This window comes from Equus quagga, chromosome 12, assembly GCF_021613505.1.
Source record: "Equus quagga isolate Etosha38 chromosome 12, UCLA_HA_Equagga_1.0, whole genome shotgun sequence".
Classification (NCBI taxonomy): domain Eukaryota; kingdom Metazoa; phylum Chordata; class Mammalia; order Perissodactyla; family Equidae; genus Equus; species Equus quagga.
In genome coordinates, this window is record NC_060278.1 from 27,891,201 (window position 1) to 27,910,097 (window position 18,897).

General features: G+C 43.9%; 1 protein-coding gene across 9 annotated transcripts in view; it reads right to left on the reverse strand.

The window, feature by feature from the left end:
* Positions 1-15,404: 15,404 nt before the first annotated feature.
* Positions 15,405-18,897, reverse strand: part of AKR1E2 (aldo-keto reductase family 1 member E2) — a 35,756-nt gene continuing 32,263 nt past the window's right edge. For 8 of the 9 annotated variants that reach the window (XM_046679491.1, XM_046679492.1, XM_046679494.1 and 5 more), the window contains 4 exons: positions 17,776-17,848; positions 17,170-17,253; positions 16,040-16,122; positions 15,405-15,784 (listed from right to left, as the gene is read on the reverse strand). In XM_046679491.1, coding sequence (XP_046535447.1) covers positions 15,742-15,784; positions 16,040-16,122; positions 17,170-17,253; positions 17,776-17,848 — 283 coding nt within the window. In that variant the 3' untranslated portion in view covers positions 15,405-15,741. The remainder of the gene's footprint in view (positions 15,785-16,039; positions 16,123-17,169; positions 17,254-17,775; positions 17,849-18,897) is intronic. The other variant, XM_046679495.1, reaches the window with a different exon arrangement.

Here is an 18,897-nt window from a genome sequence, read left to right on the forward strand (position 1 = left end):
TTTTAAAATAACTGTGCTAATATTATTTTTATTTTCAAATTGCCAAAACTGTTCTAGCAGGATTCCCTCAGCTGACTCCTTTGTCTTTTTCAGAGTTGTTGTGGCAGCCATTGTAAGCAGCCTTGATTTCTGGCAACAACACAATGTTCAGTTCTGTCCTGAATTTTCCGGATGCAAGATAAAAATAGCTACTCACCAAGAAGTCAGCTTTCATTTAGAAGGAAATAGAGTTTGGGACCAAACTCTGATCATTAGTGTTGCACAAGAAATGGTGCTGAGCAAATGTGCTACTGCATACTCTTTGTCTCCTTTAGGAGAAACAGAGCTGGAAACATTATTTTAAAGTCATGAGTTCACATAATTCTCCCACTTTAATATATTAATATTTCTCACAGTGTGAGGTATCATCACTCACTAATATTTTCTACTATGTCTACGGTTACTTTATTAAGGAAGTTGTTTAAAGGAAACTAAAACGAAATGAAGGAATCAGCAGGCAAATAGAGGTTCAGGTTTGAAGAACGTTGAGAATAAGTACTGAGGGGAAATTGCAGAAAGAGAAGCTGAGTCAAGGAGGCAGTCTGCATCAAAGACCACAAAATATCAACAGATCTTTCATAATCACACAGCCCCTGGTGTGACCTGGGGAACAAAGAGGATGCACCAGTAGCTGAGCTGGTTTTTGCAAGCTCAGAGGTCTCAGAAGAATTTCTAAACTCAGCAAGACAGAGATGAAAGCAATTCTAGGCAATGGGGCCAAGATCAGAAGTCAAAGTGCAAGAACAGGGAGCCATCTGAACAGAGGAGGTCAAGCAGGTTGAGAAGGTGGCATTCTAGGACTCTAGATATTTTGAAGCTGACATGTGCCAGGAAGTTCACTGTGATAAAGGGGAGTGGAATATGCCACCCCAAAATATGCCATGTTGGCTTATTGCTTATTATGAATTAAAGTTACTTAAAAAACAGCCAGTGCAAGGGGCTAGATGGTGGCTGAGCAGTTAAGTTCATGCACTCCACTTCAGTGGCCTGAGTTTGCTGGTTGGGAACCTGGGCATGGACCTACACACCACTTATCAAGTCATGCTGGGGCAGGTGTCCCACATATAAAGTAGAGGCAGGTGGGCATGGATGTTAGCTCAGGGCCACTTTTCCTCAGCAAAAAAAAAAAAAAAGAAGAAGAAGAAGGAGGAGGATTGGCAGTGGATGTTAGCTCAGGACTAATCTTCCTCAAAAAAAAAAAAAACACAAAAAACAAAACAGCTGGTACAAGAGGAACACTCTCACCCTCTTTTAGCTCAGGGCCACTTTTCCTCAGCAAAAAAAAAAAAAAAGAAGAAGAAGAAGAGGGAGGAGGATTGGCAGTGGATGTTAGCTCAGGACTAATCTTCCTCAAAAAAAAAAACACAAAAAACAAAACAGCTGGTACAAGAGGAACACTCTCACCCTCTTTTTTTCCCTAGAAAGCAGGAAATAAATCTCCCATGTGCAATCACCCTCCCTGTAGCAGGAGAGTTAAGGCATCCTTATCTCCAGAGATAGGGAATTCAGGGCTGAGAAGGCTGCATAAACAAACCCTGTTACTTCCTTACTAATCTGCTATCCCAAGCCCAAACCCCTTTCTCTCGTCAATTCTTCACAAATGTATTGTTTCCTTGTCTAAAAAGTATAAAAACTGTCTGCTTTGGTCACTTCTTTGAGTCTCATATTATTATGGGCTCCTGTATGTACGAAATTAAAGTTATCTTTCTCCTGTTAACATGTTTTATGTCAACTTAATTATTAGATGAGCCAAAGAACCTAGAAGAGAAGGGAAAAGTTACCCATCGCTATAGTGGCCAATTATTCAATAAAATCTGTTAGTCTATGGAATTTAAAAATAAATTTTAATCTGTTTCTTCAAAACCAGTACATTTTCATTTAGAAATTTTAAAGATTGGCTATTGTAGATAAAAGAACAAAGTCACAAGAAAATAATAAATATCATAGCAATTGTCAACGTTTTGGAATTTCATACTTCATTTATGCATTGTTAATATAGTTAAATCTTACTTCAGTCACCGTCTCTGTACCTGATATTTTTAAATAATGTAACAATTTAACAATTTTACATTTATTTATAAAATATGCATAAGCATCATTTGTATACATTATTTTTACTGTTTGTATATTACTCCATTATTATATTATAATGTTATCAATGCATTATAATTGATGTATATGAATTATAGTGATTTTTAAGTCAGTGGTTACTGAAGTATTGTTTTTTTTTTTGAGGAAGATTAGACCTGAGCTAACTACTGCCAATCCTCCTCTTTTCGCTGAGGAAGACTAGCCCTGAGCTAACATCCGTGACCATCTTCCCCTACTTTATATGTGGGATGCCACCACAGCATGGCTTGCTAAGTGATGCCATGTCGGCACCGGGGATCCGAACCAGTGAAACACAGGCCACCGAGAAGCAGAATGTGCGAACTTAACCCCTGTGCCACCAGGCCGGCCCCTGAAGTAGTCTCTATTATTAATAATGCTGCAATAAATGTGTTTGAATATATCTTTTTTAAAAAATTAGATAGTTTATTTAAGATAGAATCCTAGAAGTTGGATTTTTTTGTGTCAAAGTTACAATATATTTTGAAGCTCTTACCTGATATTTCCAAATCAATTTCTCAAAAGCCTGTGCCCCCGAATTGCATTCTGATCAACAGAGCATGCAAATTCCTATCCCATTACTGTGTGACAGTATTGGGATAGCTCATTTAAAAGTTTCTAAATAGACTGATGAAAATGTATTTCCTTTTAATGTAGATTTCTTTTTTTTCACAGAAACAATTTTTATTGTGGTGTAATTAACATATAACATTAGTTTCATGTGTACGGCATAATGATTTGATATTTGTATATATTGTGAAATGATTACCACAATAAGTCTAGTTAACACGCATTTAATGTGTATTTCATATGTTTAAGTGAGGTTGAATATATTTACTAGTAATTTATAGTGCTTTTTTATTGGGAGGCCGGGGAGTGAGATGTTTTAATGCACCAAATCAGGAATGAGAGGAAAAAGATGTGAAAGATTAAAACAGATTCCAGGAATTAATCTACCAGTCTTACTTAGCTTCTTTTAATTAAATCCATTCTAATTACCAGGAATAATATATGACAGAAAAGAAATTTGACAACCCCAATGCATTTGTATTATTCTAACACAGTCTCAGCATGATTAATCCTTGATTATTTTGCCCTTAAACTATTTAATGAAGCTCCTACATTTCTAAGTTTGAATTAATAAATAAAAAGAGCAGATGAAATCCAGGCATTATTTGCCTCATGCTGTGATGCAGTAGAAAGTACACAACCCATCTCAAAAGTAGTTTTGAAAAAAATCCCAACAATCTAATCAAGCATTTAGAAATACCCACTTATAGGAAACTCAAGCAATGGAGGGACAACTTCAATAAAACCAGAAAGGAACCAATAAACCAAATCCAGTATGTAGAACAGTAGAAGAGTCTCCAAGAGGCTGATCTGGTTCATGCAGTAAACCAAAGGCATATATATATACGTTTTAAATGGAGGGACTATTGGAGAAAGCTGTGGCTTTCCTAGTTGTACACTAAAATCACCTGGGATGTGAAAAACTGCTGCCTGGCGTCTCCCTCCTCCATCCCGCCACAGGGATTCTGGTTGAATTCACCTGGGGAAGGCTGAGCTATGGGCGTGCTAAAAACTCCCCAGAGGATTCTTTGCAGATGATGACAATGCTCTGAAGTTGTATAGTGGTAATAACTCTATAAATATACTTGAACTGCTGAATTGTATTATTTAAAGGGGGTGATTTTATGGTATGTGACCCATATCTCATTAAAGCTGTTAAAAAAATATATCAATTGTATTATTTTCTTCGCTCTGCAGGTTTCTGTTAATGAAGAAGAAAATCAATGGTTGTTTGGCCAAAAGAGTGAAAGATGAGTCAAATGAGACTCTTTTCTCTAAAGCTGAATGATGGACACTTCTTGCCTATACTAGGATTTAGCTCCTCTGCTCCTGGTAAGGTAGTCATATGGTTTTGGAGATGTGGGTGGTAAGCAGGCATGAATCCCAAACAGAACTAATCACTGTGTTAATTTGGGAAATTCAGATGGGCCTCACTTTCTTCATTGGCAAAATGCTTCTCTCCAGGTTAGATTATTTTGTGCATTAAGTCAGTGCTCTCCAAATTTTAATAGGCATGAAAACACCTGAGAACATTGTTAAAAATGCAGATTTAGGAAGGGTCTATTTACAAAGGTTCTGATTGAGTAGATCTGGGATCGGGCTCAAAAATCTACATTTCTAATGAGCTACCGTGTGATCCTGACGCAGCTTGTACAAAGATCTTACTTGGAGTGTGCTGTATCAAGGGAGATGGAAGTCATCTTTCAGCAATTCAATGGTGGTTACATCCATTTCTGTTAGTTCCACCTGCTGTCCAGATGTAGCCATTTCATAGTGTATTAGAGTAAATGAAATCCAGTTGTCATGATTACCGCATGTCAGAGACTTTGCAGCAAGCTTGCATGTGACAAACTTTCTCTGTAATTTCTAACATCAAGTTGTCCCTGTCCACCACTACTCATAAAATATCCAGAGAGATCTCGATGGCCAAAGGACCTGGAGAAAGAGAGACAAGATCAATGTTAGAGAGAGTTTTGGTGGTCTGGGGTGGAAATCATCTCCTAGAGGCCAGTTTGTTAATACTGTGCCATGGCGAGAGCCAAGTGGCACTCGGAAATTTTCTGTTTGGAAGACTGAATACCATGCATGTTTCTGGTTCGAACACTGCAACCTTGCAAGAGCACGTCTTTAGTGGTTCTTGGTGAAGAAGTTTATAATTGTTTAAGGAAAGTTGTAGGGTTGATCCCAACACGAGAGCCACAGGGTGTGTAAGTTGAGGATTGCAGCAAGACACTAGCATGAAGTGTTGGTTTTATTTTGACTTGACTCTTTAATCTGTAGACAGTCAATCTCCGTGAGACTAGTTAACTCATCAGGACTTGCAAATGAAAAAATATACCCAATAGGCACTTAAATTACTGGGTGAGGTAGAGGAGGGTAATAGAGAGGGAAGGATTATGGATAACTTCAAAAGTCCAGCCTGGTGGGCCAGCAGAACATTAGGCAGCTAAGAAAAGTTACAACGTTGTGAAGCAGAAAGTGTCACCTAAGAACCAACTTAGTAACCAAAAAAAGAATTAATTATGAGATATTTTTGAATAAAAAAAGAGTTTATTTTCTTTTACATTTTTATCCTTCCTTAAAAGTAGTTTGAAATATTTTTCCAAGATTACATAGGTAAACCACTAATTTACTCTGTCTGAAGTTATATCCTGATTGCATTGATAGATAATTTTTGGCATTGGATTTCTGGGTGGAAACCAGGTTAATAATCTCTTATAGAGCGAATTTATTTAGGAATGTAAATCTATAGATCGTGTAAATCTATAGATCATGTGGATACTATAAATCCAGAGATAGACAGATAAACCTACTGATGTGCTGGGGCCAGCTCATGGGCTCAGATGATTTGATTGTGAACGTTTCCCAATATTGGTAGCTTCAAATTAGCCATGGTGGGAGTATTTATACCATAGAAATTGGCAAATACTAGAGATCAGGATTCTCTTCTTCAGAGAGCCAGTTGTTAAACATTTATAATATTGGTTATGTCAACTTTTAGCTTTGTCACCTCTTGCGCTTAGCCCTTAGAAAAGCCATAGGTTCTGCTGACCATAAAGACAAGTTGTACATTTTTATCTCAAAAAATACAAATGTTCTAAATTTTCTAAGTTCTGTGATGACTGACTTCAGATATTTTTGAAAAAGTATCACACACTATAAATCTGCTTCATGAAGTGTCTGACAATGAGTGATAAAGTACCTACATTCTAAAAGAAACTCATTGCACTAAGAGAATATTTTGGAAACAAACGTATGAAAATATTCCTGTCATTGTGATATTTTATTGCTAGAATGCTGAGTGTGGGGCCTATAAAAATTCCCTGAACATTTGAAAGTTTGGAGCACAGTTTTTAAATCTGTTTGGAAATCTTCCAAAGAAAAAGTTTTGGTAATTTTTAATCTGGTTGCAACTAATTATCAAGAACATTTGAAGACTCTTAGGCTAAAATTTTTTGCCATGAAAACCATGCTTCAAATTAAACTGAATTTAGAATAAAAACTTCAAATTTCTATTTCACAAAGTGTTAAATCAAGAACGACCAAAAAATAGTAAAGTATAGTCAAACTATTGCTTTGAAAAGAACTTTCTACTGATCACAGTATATTAGAGAGAGCAAAGAATTTAGACAATGAGTACAGTACTTATTTTCCAATTTTTTATTTCATTTTTGGCTCAGCTTAAATTTTTTTTCTGTTTTGAGTGTATTTTATAATGTATATAACAAATGAGCAAAGAAGTGCACTTATATAATTAATACATAAAGAAACAGACATATTTGGGTGCAAGTTCAAAAAATTTTACTAATAGAGGTTCAATCAAAAAAGATGGATCCACTGTTTAGAGATCAAGTTTCCCCTGTGTGAATCAGAGAGGAAAACAATGATGTCCCGTGTCATAAAGGTTCTTCAGAGCACATACAAAAAGGTCAACATAACAGCTCTTGAAACTGGGTTTTGCTACATTGATTCAGCTTATATCTACAGGAATGAGGGCAAGATTGAACAGACTATTCCTCAAAAGAGTGCAGATGGCACTGTAAAGAGAAAGGACATATTTTACACCTCAAAAGTGTTGTGTGTTTACAGTCTTGTGCTGCATAACGACATTTTGGTCAAACATGGATCACATAGATATGACAGTGGTCCCATAAAATTAGCACCACACAGCCTAGGTGTGTAGAAGGACATACCATGTAGGTTTGCGTAAGTACTCTCCATGAGGATGGCACAACAATGAAATTCCCTAAAGACACGTTTCTCAGAACATCTCCATTGTTAAGCGATGCATGATGACACACACAGTACGAGTGGGGTGAGGTGCACATGAGCATGTGTTCATGACTTGTCTGTTGCCAGAATATTGCTCCATTAATTCACCATTTATCCTTCCCTGTTAAACCCATGGACAAGATGGATGGAACGTGAGATGACTATGAGTTTCTCTGTTTCATTATTAAACAGCTCTTTTTCAGACCTTCCCCACCACTGTTCAGCAGAGCCCATTCTAAACCTTCCCTGCAAGAATGGGAATGTAATTGTGGAAGTCAGAGACCAGGAGGTAAGCCCACGTGGTCGAATCAGTGCTCAGAGTGGCACTTAGGTGACGCCGAGCCACTTCCTCCAGCTTTACCTCGAGCGTCCCACAGCTCAGGGAGAAAGAAGATTCCCTGCAGGTTTATCTACAGGAATGGACAGTCCAGCATCAGGCTCAGTCTTCCCAGGAATTCTCCGTGCAGGACACTACATAGGCTTGCCTCTTCTCATTGTAAACTCTTCCTCAGAGTGAGATCTCCATTCCTGTAAACAACTCCCTTTCTCATCACCATCTGAAATGTTTCATAGCCTCTGCTAAGTCCGCGCTCCAACTACCTTTGAGAACCATCTACACTGTCCTCCAAAGAAGGGAAGAGGGAATTCTAACTCGGGCCAAGGACAGACAATTGACCCAGGGCTAAAGCCCTTGTTTGTGCATTGAGCGCCTCAGGAGGGTCTCTTTCTCTCACCTCTATTGTTTTTAGAATGCTTACTTAGAGTTGCTCTTTGGTTCTCTTCTTGGTTGAAAGTCTATGGTCACAAAAGATCCCTGAGGCTTTCCCTGCTTGGAAGAAAATGCAGAGACGTTACAAGTCCCTGCAGAAATCAGAGTGGCGTCAAGGAGGAAAGATGGGATAGAGTCCCTAGGCTGATTGCTAGTCTAGGAAAAATGGACTTACGCAGGGCTTACCCAAGCTCATAAATAGGGATTAGAGACGAAAACCTCTGCTGGGGATGCACAGGCCTCGTCTGTGATGTTTTCTCTGCATGCTTCTCTGTCTTAGGTGCCCTGCACTGGTAGGTCAAGTTAAAGTAGACTAAGAAGCTGCATTCACAGTGGTGGGGAGCCTAACGGTGAGAAATAATCAACATGATCAACAACATTCTTACCCCATTATAAAAACCTCAACTTTCTACAATTCCAGTATGAGTCTCATCAATACTGATTAACACAGAGATTTTCCCAATTTAATGTATGAGAGACTTGATGGCTTTTCTGCTAATACTCAGCAGTTTACTGTTGATCACCCCCCATCTCAGCTAATACCATTTTAGGGTGTGCAATGCTGTTCGTCACCCTCTGGGTTGTGTTCATGTGATTATGTCGTCACATGAAGAAGAAATCAACACCAACCCCCATCTTTCAACCACATTAGCTTTGCTGTACCTTCTGTCTCCCTGAATTGGTCCAGCCAGCCCTGGAAGCATCATTTCTCTCTCTCCCCCTGCCCTGAGTCTACCTCCATTTTGGAAAGATAGCTCTGCTGGACGTGGGGTTCCTGGTTCACAGCATTTTTTTAAAACACTTTGAATACACTGTTTCACTGCTTCCTGGAGTCCACCATTTCCGGTAAGAAGTCAGCTATCAATCACTTTGCGGTTTCCCTTATAAGTGATGCATCCTTTTTTTCCCGTTGTTTCAAGATTTCTCCTTGCCTTTGGCTTTCACCGTTTTTACTACGATATGCTCAAAGAATCCAGGATCAGCTTGCTGCATTACAAGAAACTTTAAAGGAATTTCTTCAGGTTGAAGTGAAATGATGCCAATGGAAAGCCAGATGCATAGTGAGGCATGAGAGCATTGAAATGGCAAGCACGTTGGAATGTAGAAAAGATGCTTTTCTTGTGGCTTGAATTCTTTAAAAGACAACTGATTATCTAAAGGAAAAGTAATAACATAGTATTGTCTATAACAACTAGAGGAAGAAAATACAGGAAAAAATGTAACAGAGGACAGGATAGGAGTGAATGAAAGCATCCTGCTGTGAGGCTGTCACATTAGGTGCCCCGCAGTCCAATGTCTCTCTAAGTGGAATGTAGTACATTAAGGTATATACTGTAAGCCCTAGAGCAACCACTCAGAAATCTGCTAGGTTGGTAGGTCTGGACTATCATAAAATAGATCCAGGGGCCAGCCCCATAGCCGAGTGGTTAAAGTTCCATGTGGTCCACTTCCGTGGCCTAGGTTCACAGGTTCCGACCCCGGGTGTGGACCTACTCCACTCATCAGCCATGCTTTGGAGGCATCCCACACACAAAGTAGAGGAAGACTGGCACAGATGTTACCTCAGGGCTAATCTTCCTCAAGCAAAAAAAGAGAGGCTTGGCAATGGATGTTAGCTCAGGGCTAATCTCCCTCACGCAAAAAATATATAAAATAAAATACATCCAGTCCAGCAATGTGGTTAAGAATACAAGGCCCTCAGTGTCTGGCCTCCATCTTTTTTTCCTGCCTCCTCAATAATTTCCTGCTTCCTTTTTCCCTGCCGGTCCTCCCTAATGTCTATCCACAACACACCACTGTTCCTTGAGCTAATGATGCCGTTACACATCTCCTGAGTTTGGTTATGCTGTTTTCTTCCTTGCTGTGTATGCCTTTAAATTTCGACTTATCCTTGGATTTTTCCATTCAAATGAGAAGAGAAAATGCCCAATGGGCACAAGTATCCATTGAGATGAGCAGCCCTAGTCCTAAACTCATCAGAAACACCAGCCAGCCATCTGACACAAGGAGGCCCCTTGAAGAGGTCCCGTTTGTAACTCCCCTCAGCAGAGCCTCTTTCCGCAGTCCCCCAGGTGGGAAAGAAGAACGTACACAGAAGCCACCTTATCTAGAGAACAGCAGGGTTGCAGAGAGAGGATGGCTTGTGAGGCAGAAGATGCACAGATAAAGCAAAAAAAAAAAAAAAAAGAAAACCTTCAAGTCAAATAAACAGGACAAGGCGCCCTCTCCTGTCAGATCCTCAAGGAGCTTGCCCATTAGGTAGTTCTCTGGCGCCACCTGGTGGCAGGTTTAGCTAACAGCTCTGATGCGGGCTGGGGAATAAATCCTTCCACGCAAAGGAAGGCGATAATTATTCAGGGTTCCATATTTGAGTCTTTGCCTACTCGCTAAAATTTATTTGTAATACCAAAATGAACACTCTCGGTGTCTTCCTGATCATTCTTGGACATGCACAGAGAAACAAAAAATCTGAGCCACCTGAGCTGGTTCCCAGCTGAAGCAAAATAAGGCAATTCTCTCAGTGTGTAAACGTGTCCTCTGCACGATCTGTTTGGTACCAAGTGTTTATCATTTTTGTGAGTTTTGTTGGTGACTTTGCTATTTAAACTGGTCCTAGTAAAAAAAAATTTAAAAATTTGTAAAATTTTTTCTGTTAAATATAAAGTGATCTAAAAGTGGCAGCTGTTATTGGAACATATAGCCCCCTGGCATTGTTGAGTCTCTCAAGGCTTACGTATGTGAACTGACATTCATCAGCACCCAAGTTAAAGCATAGAGGTCAGAGGAAAATGCTCTCTCCAGCATGCAGTGCCTTTAAAAGATTTGAATTCAATTTATGATAATGAGGAGACTGTAAAATGTGTAACGCAAACTAGGTATCAAGATGTTATGATCAATTAAAAGGATGTCATTTAAAACATACAAAATTAAAGGTTCCATGATATTTATTTGCTTCCTTATAAAACTTTAAGCAAACAGTTGCATAAATGTGTATCCAGTATATATGTATGTATATATGTGTATTTAAGAAAAGTAAGTTACTAACTTTATACACTCTGGGTGATAGGTTTTATGAGATAGGTGTTTATGCACTTTACTATATATGTATATGTGTTACATATTTTATATAATTTACGTGTCTATATATGTCATAGATGGGGCAAAGATTAGAAGAATCCACTACAAAAAGACAATTCTTCTTGGATATCGGCATTTTAGGCCATTTTTATTTTCTTTCATGGAGCTTTTTTCGGTGTTCTTTTCATTCTGAATCAAGTAGAATTACTTGATTAAATAAAAAATATTGTAAATATTATTAATGGAAAGCTCTATTAGGCATTGGGCAGAAATTTTCTTACACTTAACATAAACAGGGAAACATCTGGTAAGCAATTCACGAAAATGAGCCTTTTTCATCTAACATGATAATTTATAGCAGCTTGAAAAAATAGTGGTCCCAAAGTACAGTGCCAAATGGCTGTCTCTAGTCCCTAAGTGCAAGAAAGCTGTGATGAGACTCACAGAGAAAACATGTGCTAGCTCAGCTGTGTTCAGGCATGAATTATGGTGCTATTGGCTGTGGATTCAATTGCAGCGACTCAACAATATATATTCAATTAGCTGTCTTTAAACAGAAACGCACAAACCAAGGTTATACATTGATCCTTGATCGGTGATGCCAATGCTGTGACCAAAAGCTCACATAAACCCCCCCGCTGTGTTTCTTCCAGGAGGAAAGGGTTGGTGTCTGTTAATTCCGTGTTCACGGTGACTTTATAACTAGCGTGAATAATGAGAATTGACTGTATTAATTGAAAGTATTTTGGGAGGCCGGAGCATTTTCAACACAGGAAGAGAGGTGCCAAGTATCTTTTACCAAAAATAATTCTCCCAGGGTTGACAGCCCCTGACTCCACCTCAAACCTCCTGAGCCCTGGGGCACAGGTTCCCACCATGGGAGGCAACTCTGGTCCTGGACAGGGTTGAGCACTGGGCTCACCTCACAGGCCTGCCGGGGACAGGTGGGGTGGCCTTGCAGATTGCAGGATCTTCTGTGGAAACAGGACACAGCACCGTCTTCGGGGGCTTCGTGGGGGTGGGCTGAGGTACTGTGCGTCTCACAGGCTACACTCCCTCAGGAACGCAGACCAGCCCCTCAACAAAACCACCCCCTCTGCACACACGCAGACCCTGAAGAAGGGAAAAGCAGGAACTTCCTCCTGGAAACTCAACTAGAAAAGTCTTGTCTCCACATCACCAGTGGTTTTTATGTCCTCTGGGTGTCAGGGATCAGCTGGAAACCAGCAACTGGCTAGAAAAGGAGACTCACCTGGCTCTGTCTCCAAGGTCCCTGGCAAAGGAAAGGCGAGGGGCCTGCGGGGTGGTTGGGCAGCTCCCTTCTTCCCTGAGTCCCACCAGAGAACACGGGTCCCTGGAGCAGAGGAGCTGAGTGAAAGCAGAGGCAGGGCTGGCTGGGCCCCCGCCCTGCAGGGCTCGCAGACTGCACACAGACTGCAATGAGTCCCAAATTGCACCCCGATAGACTGGCAGTGTCTGAAGCCCGAGGCCCTGCGTCTGTTCCTCAGGCCACGATCCGGCCAACGGTTTGCTGGCGAAGAGCCATGAGATTCTAACTTTCCACTTTAGAGTTTGGGGCAAGTGCTGACCCCCAGCTAGTGTTCGTGAGCACTCCAGCACCAGCCCGTCTGGTTTGGTGGGAAGCGTGATCTCCACTCCCATCCAGCTAATTCTCACCCAAGCCTTCATGAGCAGAAGAACCCTGGGACTGGCCCCTCCCCTGGGAATCAGTGCCTGAGTGAGAGAGAGGCAGAGACACAGAGAGAGAGAGAAACAGAGACACAGAGAGAGAAAGGGAGAGAGACAGAGAGAAATTCCAGAGTGAATGCTAGATTTACATTCTGCAGATGAAATATGCCCAGAAAACCTCTGAAGAGTATGCGCCTATTTGCACGAAAAAGCAGAAAGTAGGATAAAAAGAAGAAAGGACAACGTGAGGTTCACCATCAGTTTCTCACTGTCATATATTTGATAGACAGGTTTTCTACAAAATTCTGGTCAAGGCAGAAATAACATGGAGTGTGGATGAAACAGAGATCAGCAAAATGTTGGAGCCGGACCAAAGGCAGATACATTGGGGTCCGTTATTCTATTCTCTCTACTTTGGTGTCTATTTGAAATTTTTCACAACAAAAACTTGTTTTTTTTTTTTTTTAACAAAATGTAAACTACTTAAAACAGTCATTCTCTTAAGGCCCTCTGTCTCAGTAGCAGGGAAACAAAGCCCACCTGGGGCTGTCCGTTAGACTCAACTGGGAGCCTTTAAAGCCGCTGAGCCACACCCCAGGCCAATGAAATGGGACCTCTGGGACCTCTGGGACCTCCTGCCACCCGCCCCGGCACTTCTGAAGGCCACAGCAGATGGGGGTCCTCTTCTGGCAGAGCCTGGGAACAACCTTGTCAGGGAAAATTGCTAAGCCCAGAGGACACATGAGCTGCAGCCTTGTCACTCTCTTCTCTCTGATGGAAACGGGAGTCCTGGAGCACAGCAGCCACAGTGTGAATGAACTGCACACCCTTGGGAATCCTAGAACCATGACGACACAGATACACTGCAAGCGTTCAGCGAGAAACAGCCCACGCAGAAAACTTAAGAGCCTGGGGCTGTGAATGGGAGCTGGAGGCAGGTGAAGGTAGGGGACTCCCAATCCTCACGCACGAGGCTGGGGTTGAAGCATCTCATCGACCAAAGACCACACCAGGGCACTGCTGTGAGCACTGACCCTCTCGTGCCCCAGGCTGAACGTCGACTCATTTTCTGATGTGAGATAGTCGGCCTTTGAAGAAGGCAGGAGCGACATCATGTGAATCAGAGCTAAGAAACAAAAATGTTGCAAGTGAGCAAATGAGCAATGGTTTAGGAATAAATGACCAGAGACACAGGCTAAATGGGATGGTTAGATTTATGACTGGGAGTAGGAAATGTAGAGAATGAAAAATATGCACATGCAAACACACACATACATGTGTACCCACACATAGGCACAGTGTGCACACACACACATGCACATGTGTGCAGAGTGCTATGCAGATCATTTTGTTGAGTGCTTTACAAGTACCGTGTACTTTAATCCTAACACCTCTAGGTAGATACTGATAGAAAATTTAAGGTTTAAGAGATTAAATAATTCGCACAGTCACGTAACTAGTGAGCAGAAGTGAGGGTCAGAAATCGCCTGATACTATTATGGAGCAGGAGACCCTCAAAGGAGCAAGCTCTCTCTGGACCTTCCCATTTCCTGGTCCTTCACAGTCTTAATTAAACCTCTCCTGGGAGCTATGATCAAACCGTGACACCCCGTCCCAGCTCCACCCCCAGGGTGACTAACATTTGACATTACACAAACTGGGCTTTCTTCCTTCTTGCATCACTGACCAATGTCTTCATCTGGAGAGGCCTGTGGAGGACCCCTCTCTTGGGGTTCCAGAGCCAGGAGATTCATAGACCGCTGGGCACGGGAAGGCTGGTGGGGGTAGGTGGACGGACCCGCGGGGGGTCAGTCTGAACGAGGAATCAAGGAGGAAGATGATGGCGACAGTAACGGTGATATAATACCCACATATTACCCGGACTCATCACGGGCTGGCCACCATCTCCACTACCCTGTGAGGTACCAAAATGATCCCCACTTAGCAGGGAAGGGACTGAGGCACTGGAAGGTTACCTAATCTGCCAGGATCCCAGAGCTAGACAATGATGGGGCTGAATTCACACCCAGGACATCAGACTTCAGAAGCTGCTCCCAGCGTGGCCTGGGAAAAGATGGAAATGGAAACCACGCGGAGGCCACCCATCCCCAAACCAGATGCCTTCAGCCACTGGGCAACAAAAGCAGCTCTGGGCCTCCGTCCCTTCCCAGCCATTGTGCCAGCTGGGGGGACTTTGGGGGTTCATACAGTAGACTGAGGGGCCTCAGGGGGCGGACACCCAGGTTTCCCTCTGAGTAACTCCCTGCAGATAGAAGCCAAGTCCTAGAGGCCGGCTGGCTGAAATGACCAGTGGGCCCAGTAAGTCCCATCCCCAGAGACTGTGTGCACTGAGGGCACAGACCAGCCCGCAGGGGAACATGGATCACCCTCAACGAGGCTGTGTGGACACCCACCTGTCCTCTCGAGGTAGGACAGGACTCATGCCCCTCCTCAACACAGTGCATGGGGCGGGGCGGGGAAGACCCACATTGCATCTCCAATTTGGGGTTTCCACAGGTATAATCTCACTTCCCAGAAGACTTTATTATAGAATTTAAAAAATAAAATTTAGATTTTAAATGAGAGAAAAGGCCTCTCTGTTGAACTGACACATCTTCCTGCTTTCACCCAGTTTCCTTCTCGATGTGTGAAGGTCAGGATTTTGCTGTGGGATCATCTGGGGGTACTGGTAGGGAGCAGGAGTTTGGACAAAGTGGGCCGGGCCGGGTGGTGAGAACTGCAGCCAAGCAGTGGGAGTGGGTCTCGTGATGCTGTCGTCTCGACTCCAAACACGTTTCAGTATTTCCTAACCCAATTTTTTTTTTTAAATGTGAAGGCAAATGATTCATGAGTCATCAAATATCTTTTATTTTGAGCATCAGGCCACACAGTACATCTTGTAAAAGTCCCATGATACTGCGTGCTCAAAGGATTCCTAACGCTTGTGTGGGTCCTCCACGGAGAGGGGTCACTTCTCTCGCAAGGGACACGTCCTCCCTCAGTCACAGACCACACTCCAGTCTTTGGATTTCTCAGGGGACTCGGCTTCTCTTCCAGCCGGGAATCCACCTGGATCAACCTCTGCCCCTCTCGTCCCTGGCCAAGGCTTTCTCTGCCTCGGGGACACAGGCCCTGTGCCAAGGTGGACGGACACGGGGTTGGGACACGGGCGGGTTGGCCTGGGACGAGCAGGAGGAGGACAAGGGAGGCCACCCTCAGTACTCGATGTTGAAGGGATAGTCCTTGTGATTTCCAGCTCTGAAAAACAGAAGACAAATCCAAAACAGAAACAGAGAAGGATGATTATTTTTGCAGAGAAACATTTTAAAAGACGCAGTTATGGATCTTTAAACTCCCTAATGTATTAAATTTAGTCTTGGGATTCGTCCAGTGGCTCATCCTCAAACAGAAAAGAATCATGAGAAGCTAAAATGTGTATGATAAACACCTACTGAGGAACCAATCATTCAATCTGAGTTTTCTGAAAGGAAGCAAAGGACAAGCCGTATTTACATGGGGAACGTCGCCAGTCGGAGATTCCTGTCCAGGCCTAACATGTCATTCATATCCTCTTCTGATAATTCGAAGTCAAACACCTGGAACCAAAATAAAATGTTCATAGGAAATTCAGTTCAGTGAGCACTTGGCTGGCATATGTTACCTCCAAAGCACTGTGTTAAACCTAAGGGGGGGGGGGGGCACAAAGACATAAATGGGACATTTCACGCAACACCCGAAACTTCCCCTACACGTCAGCCTCGGCTCCCGGATGCTCTTGGACTTGGACCATTTGCCCGGGGTTGGCTGAGCCGGGGCCGATTAGGAGCCCTGGAAAACATGGGACATGTATTGCATTGGTGCTGTAGGAGCGAGGGACATACTGTAACCATTAAAAGGTGCAATGAAGAATTCTTCCCATTTCTCAAGAAAAACCCCAAAACAAAAGAACATCTGTTCCACCCACCCCACCAGCTAGGGAGACACTTGGTCGCCGGGACCATTAACTCTATAACACAGTGCCATTTTTATTTCTGTTCCTTCGAAAACAGTATTCTAAGCTGCCCCACCGCCCCAGGTTTAGGATTTTTTATCCTAAAATTGGAGCTTTTCACACAGGTGAGCCAACCCCACCCCACAGCTGAGGAGCCGGGAAAGAAGAGTGCACGGAGTGATTCCATCTGTGCCCGGGAGGGGACAGGTCACTTCGACCCACAGGACACCCCCCACCCCGACCTCCAGCAGAAGCAGGGACTCAGTGTCAGTGGTTCTGACTGGAGGGAGAGCTGGGGGCCGGGGTGGAGTTTGGGTTAAGGGTGGAAAGTGCACCGTTCTTGGAGGGTCCCTACACATCAAGTGGGGCAGCATGGGGAGCATCACTGAGCAGCGCCAGGACAGGCAGTGCCCTGAGCTCTGGCCATGCCCTGCCCTCTCGTCACCTCTCCTTCCCCTATAACCCCGTCTGCCAGCCCCCAGGCTGGTAAGTGCCTGCCCCGCCCTTGGCGCCTCCTGATGTGGCTGATGCTTCATCCCGCCCCTCTCCACCGCGTCAAAGCCACAGGGGCTGGGCCTGCTTGGGACAGGGGTGAGCCCCATAGTGAACACAAGATCCCAAACCCTCTGAGGCCAAAGAGCGGAACACTTTCCTGGAAATTCTCAAGAATCCAAGTCTGGGTGACAGACTTGGGAATCACTATCACGTGCCTCTGGATGTGAAACCGGATCAAAATCTGCAGGAAAAAAAAGTCTAACATCAGACAAAGGGAGACCGCCTGGGGTCAGCTCGGGCGTCTCCCTCACAGTTCGTGTTTGATGGTGCAGTCAAGCCGAAAAGTCAGGGATGGCAGGAGCGTCTATTACAAGCTCTTTTGTTCCAAAGGCCTTTAGAAACGAAACGGGCGTTTTCTGAACGGTTTTAGCAGTGTGCCTGTGCTGGCTGCTGCTGGAGACGCTCAGAGGACCTTGAGTCCAGTCCGCCAAACAGCTGGACATTAGAGGAAGGAAGAGAGAGAGACGCTCCTTTTCCGTTCCATCAGCTGCGGGGCTGAGGGACACGGCCCGGGGGTTCCACGTGCACAGAACTGCCCGCTGGTCAATTCTGTGACGGGCTGAGATAGGAGCATGGCCCAAACAAGTGGGAACGTGGCGGCCCCCAAGGGGCAGGTGAACACCGGAAAGTGCTAGTCAGTCATCAGCTTGTCCAGGGTAAGCAAGCGCGTCCTCCTCCAGCCCAGTGGGCAGCCCCCACCCACCTGAGCTGAAGACTTGCTGTGCTTCTCTGCGATCCTCTGAATCACAGGGTCCTCCAGCAGGTGCACCCCCTCACTAGAGCCAAGAGCACAGGGCAGGCAGCTGTGAGATCAAACACGTCTGCATCCTTCTTAAAAAGAAAACAAAACTTTCTCCAAAACGGAAAAGCTAGATTTATGTTTTTGTCTGATCACGATACTTGCTCAGTGTGGGAAATGTCAAAGATGCAGAAAAGCTGGTCACCCAACTCCTACCATCTAGAGATGACCCCATAACATTTTGGTGGAGATGGCTAGACATGTGGCTTTTCACGTATAGTTGGTGCTTTTTCTGAGAACCAGCGGGCATCCCCAGGGCATACAAGATCATAGGCTCTCCAGGGTCTGGCGGGCCCCTATCATATTTAAAGGCTCTCTGACTTCTGAGCTCTTCTTGTAGGCCCTAGAACAACGCCTACAGCACCATAATAAATAATGGTTGATGAGGATGATAACTTCAGAAGAGTTCACCTCAAATACCAAGACAAGTTGAGACTGTGAACAGGCGGGACCTAACGTGCAGAGGATTTGAAGGCCAGCACAGAAGCTCTATCCCTCAACGTGTGTCCTGCAGAGGACAGGCCCCAGTCACTCCGGAGAGCCACTTATTCAGCAAACGTTTATTAAGCATTTACCAGATTCAAACACTGGGCTAGAAACAGGCTTCGGTGTCTCCTGAAGGAACCAGCAGAACCCACTCCATTCTGGCCTGGGCCCAGGCATCCTGGGGCTGCCCTCCCCCCGGATGGCTCCCACCACCCCAAGCTCAGCTGCCGAATATGACCCAGCTTTCTAGGAACTCCTGAGCTACCAAGCTCTGACACACATGCTCTATTTCACACAGGAAACACACAGGTAATAACAGTCAAGTAATCTCTGCCTTTTCTGGGCCCCTGATATGTCCCAGGCACTGAGCTGGGGGCTGGGCAGAAAGTCATGAATTAGGTGCAGTCCCTGCACTCAAGGAGCTCTGACAAGGGGAAGAGACTGAGAAGAAAATAATGAGAAGACAGTGTGACAAGGGCTGTGGACAAAACATGAATAAGGGGAGTCAGGTGGGCTTCCTGGAGGAGGTGATGCTGAATC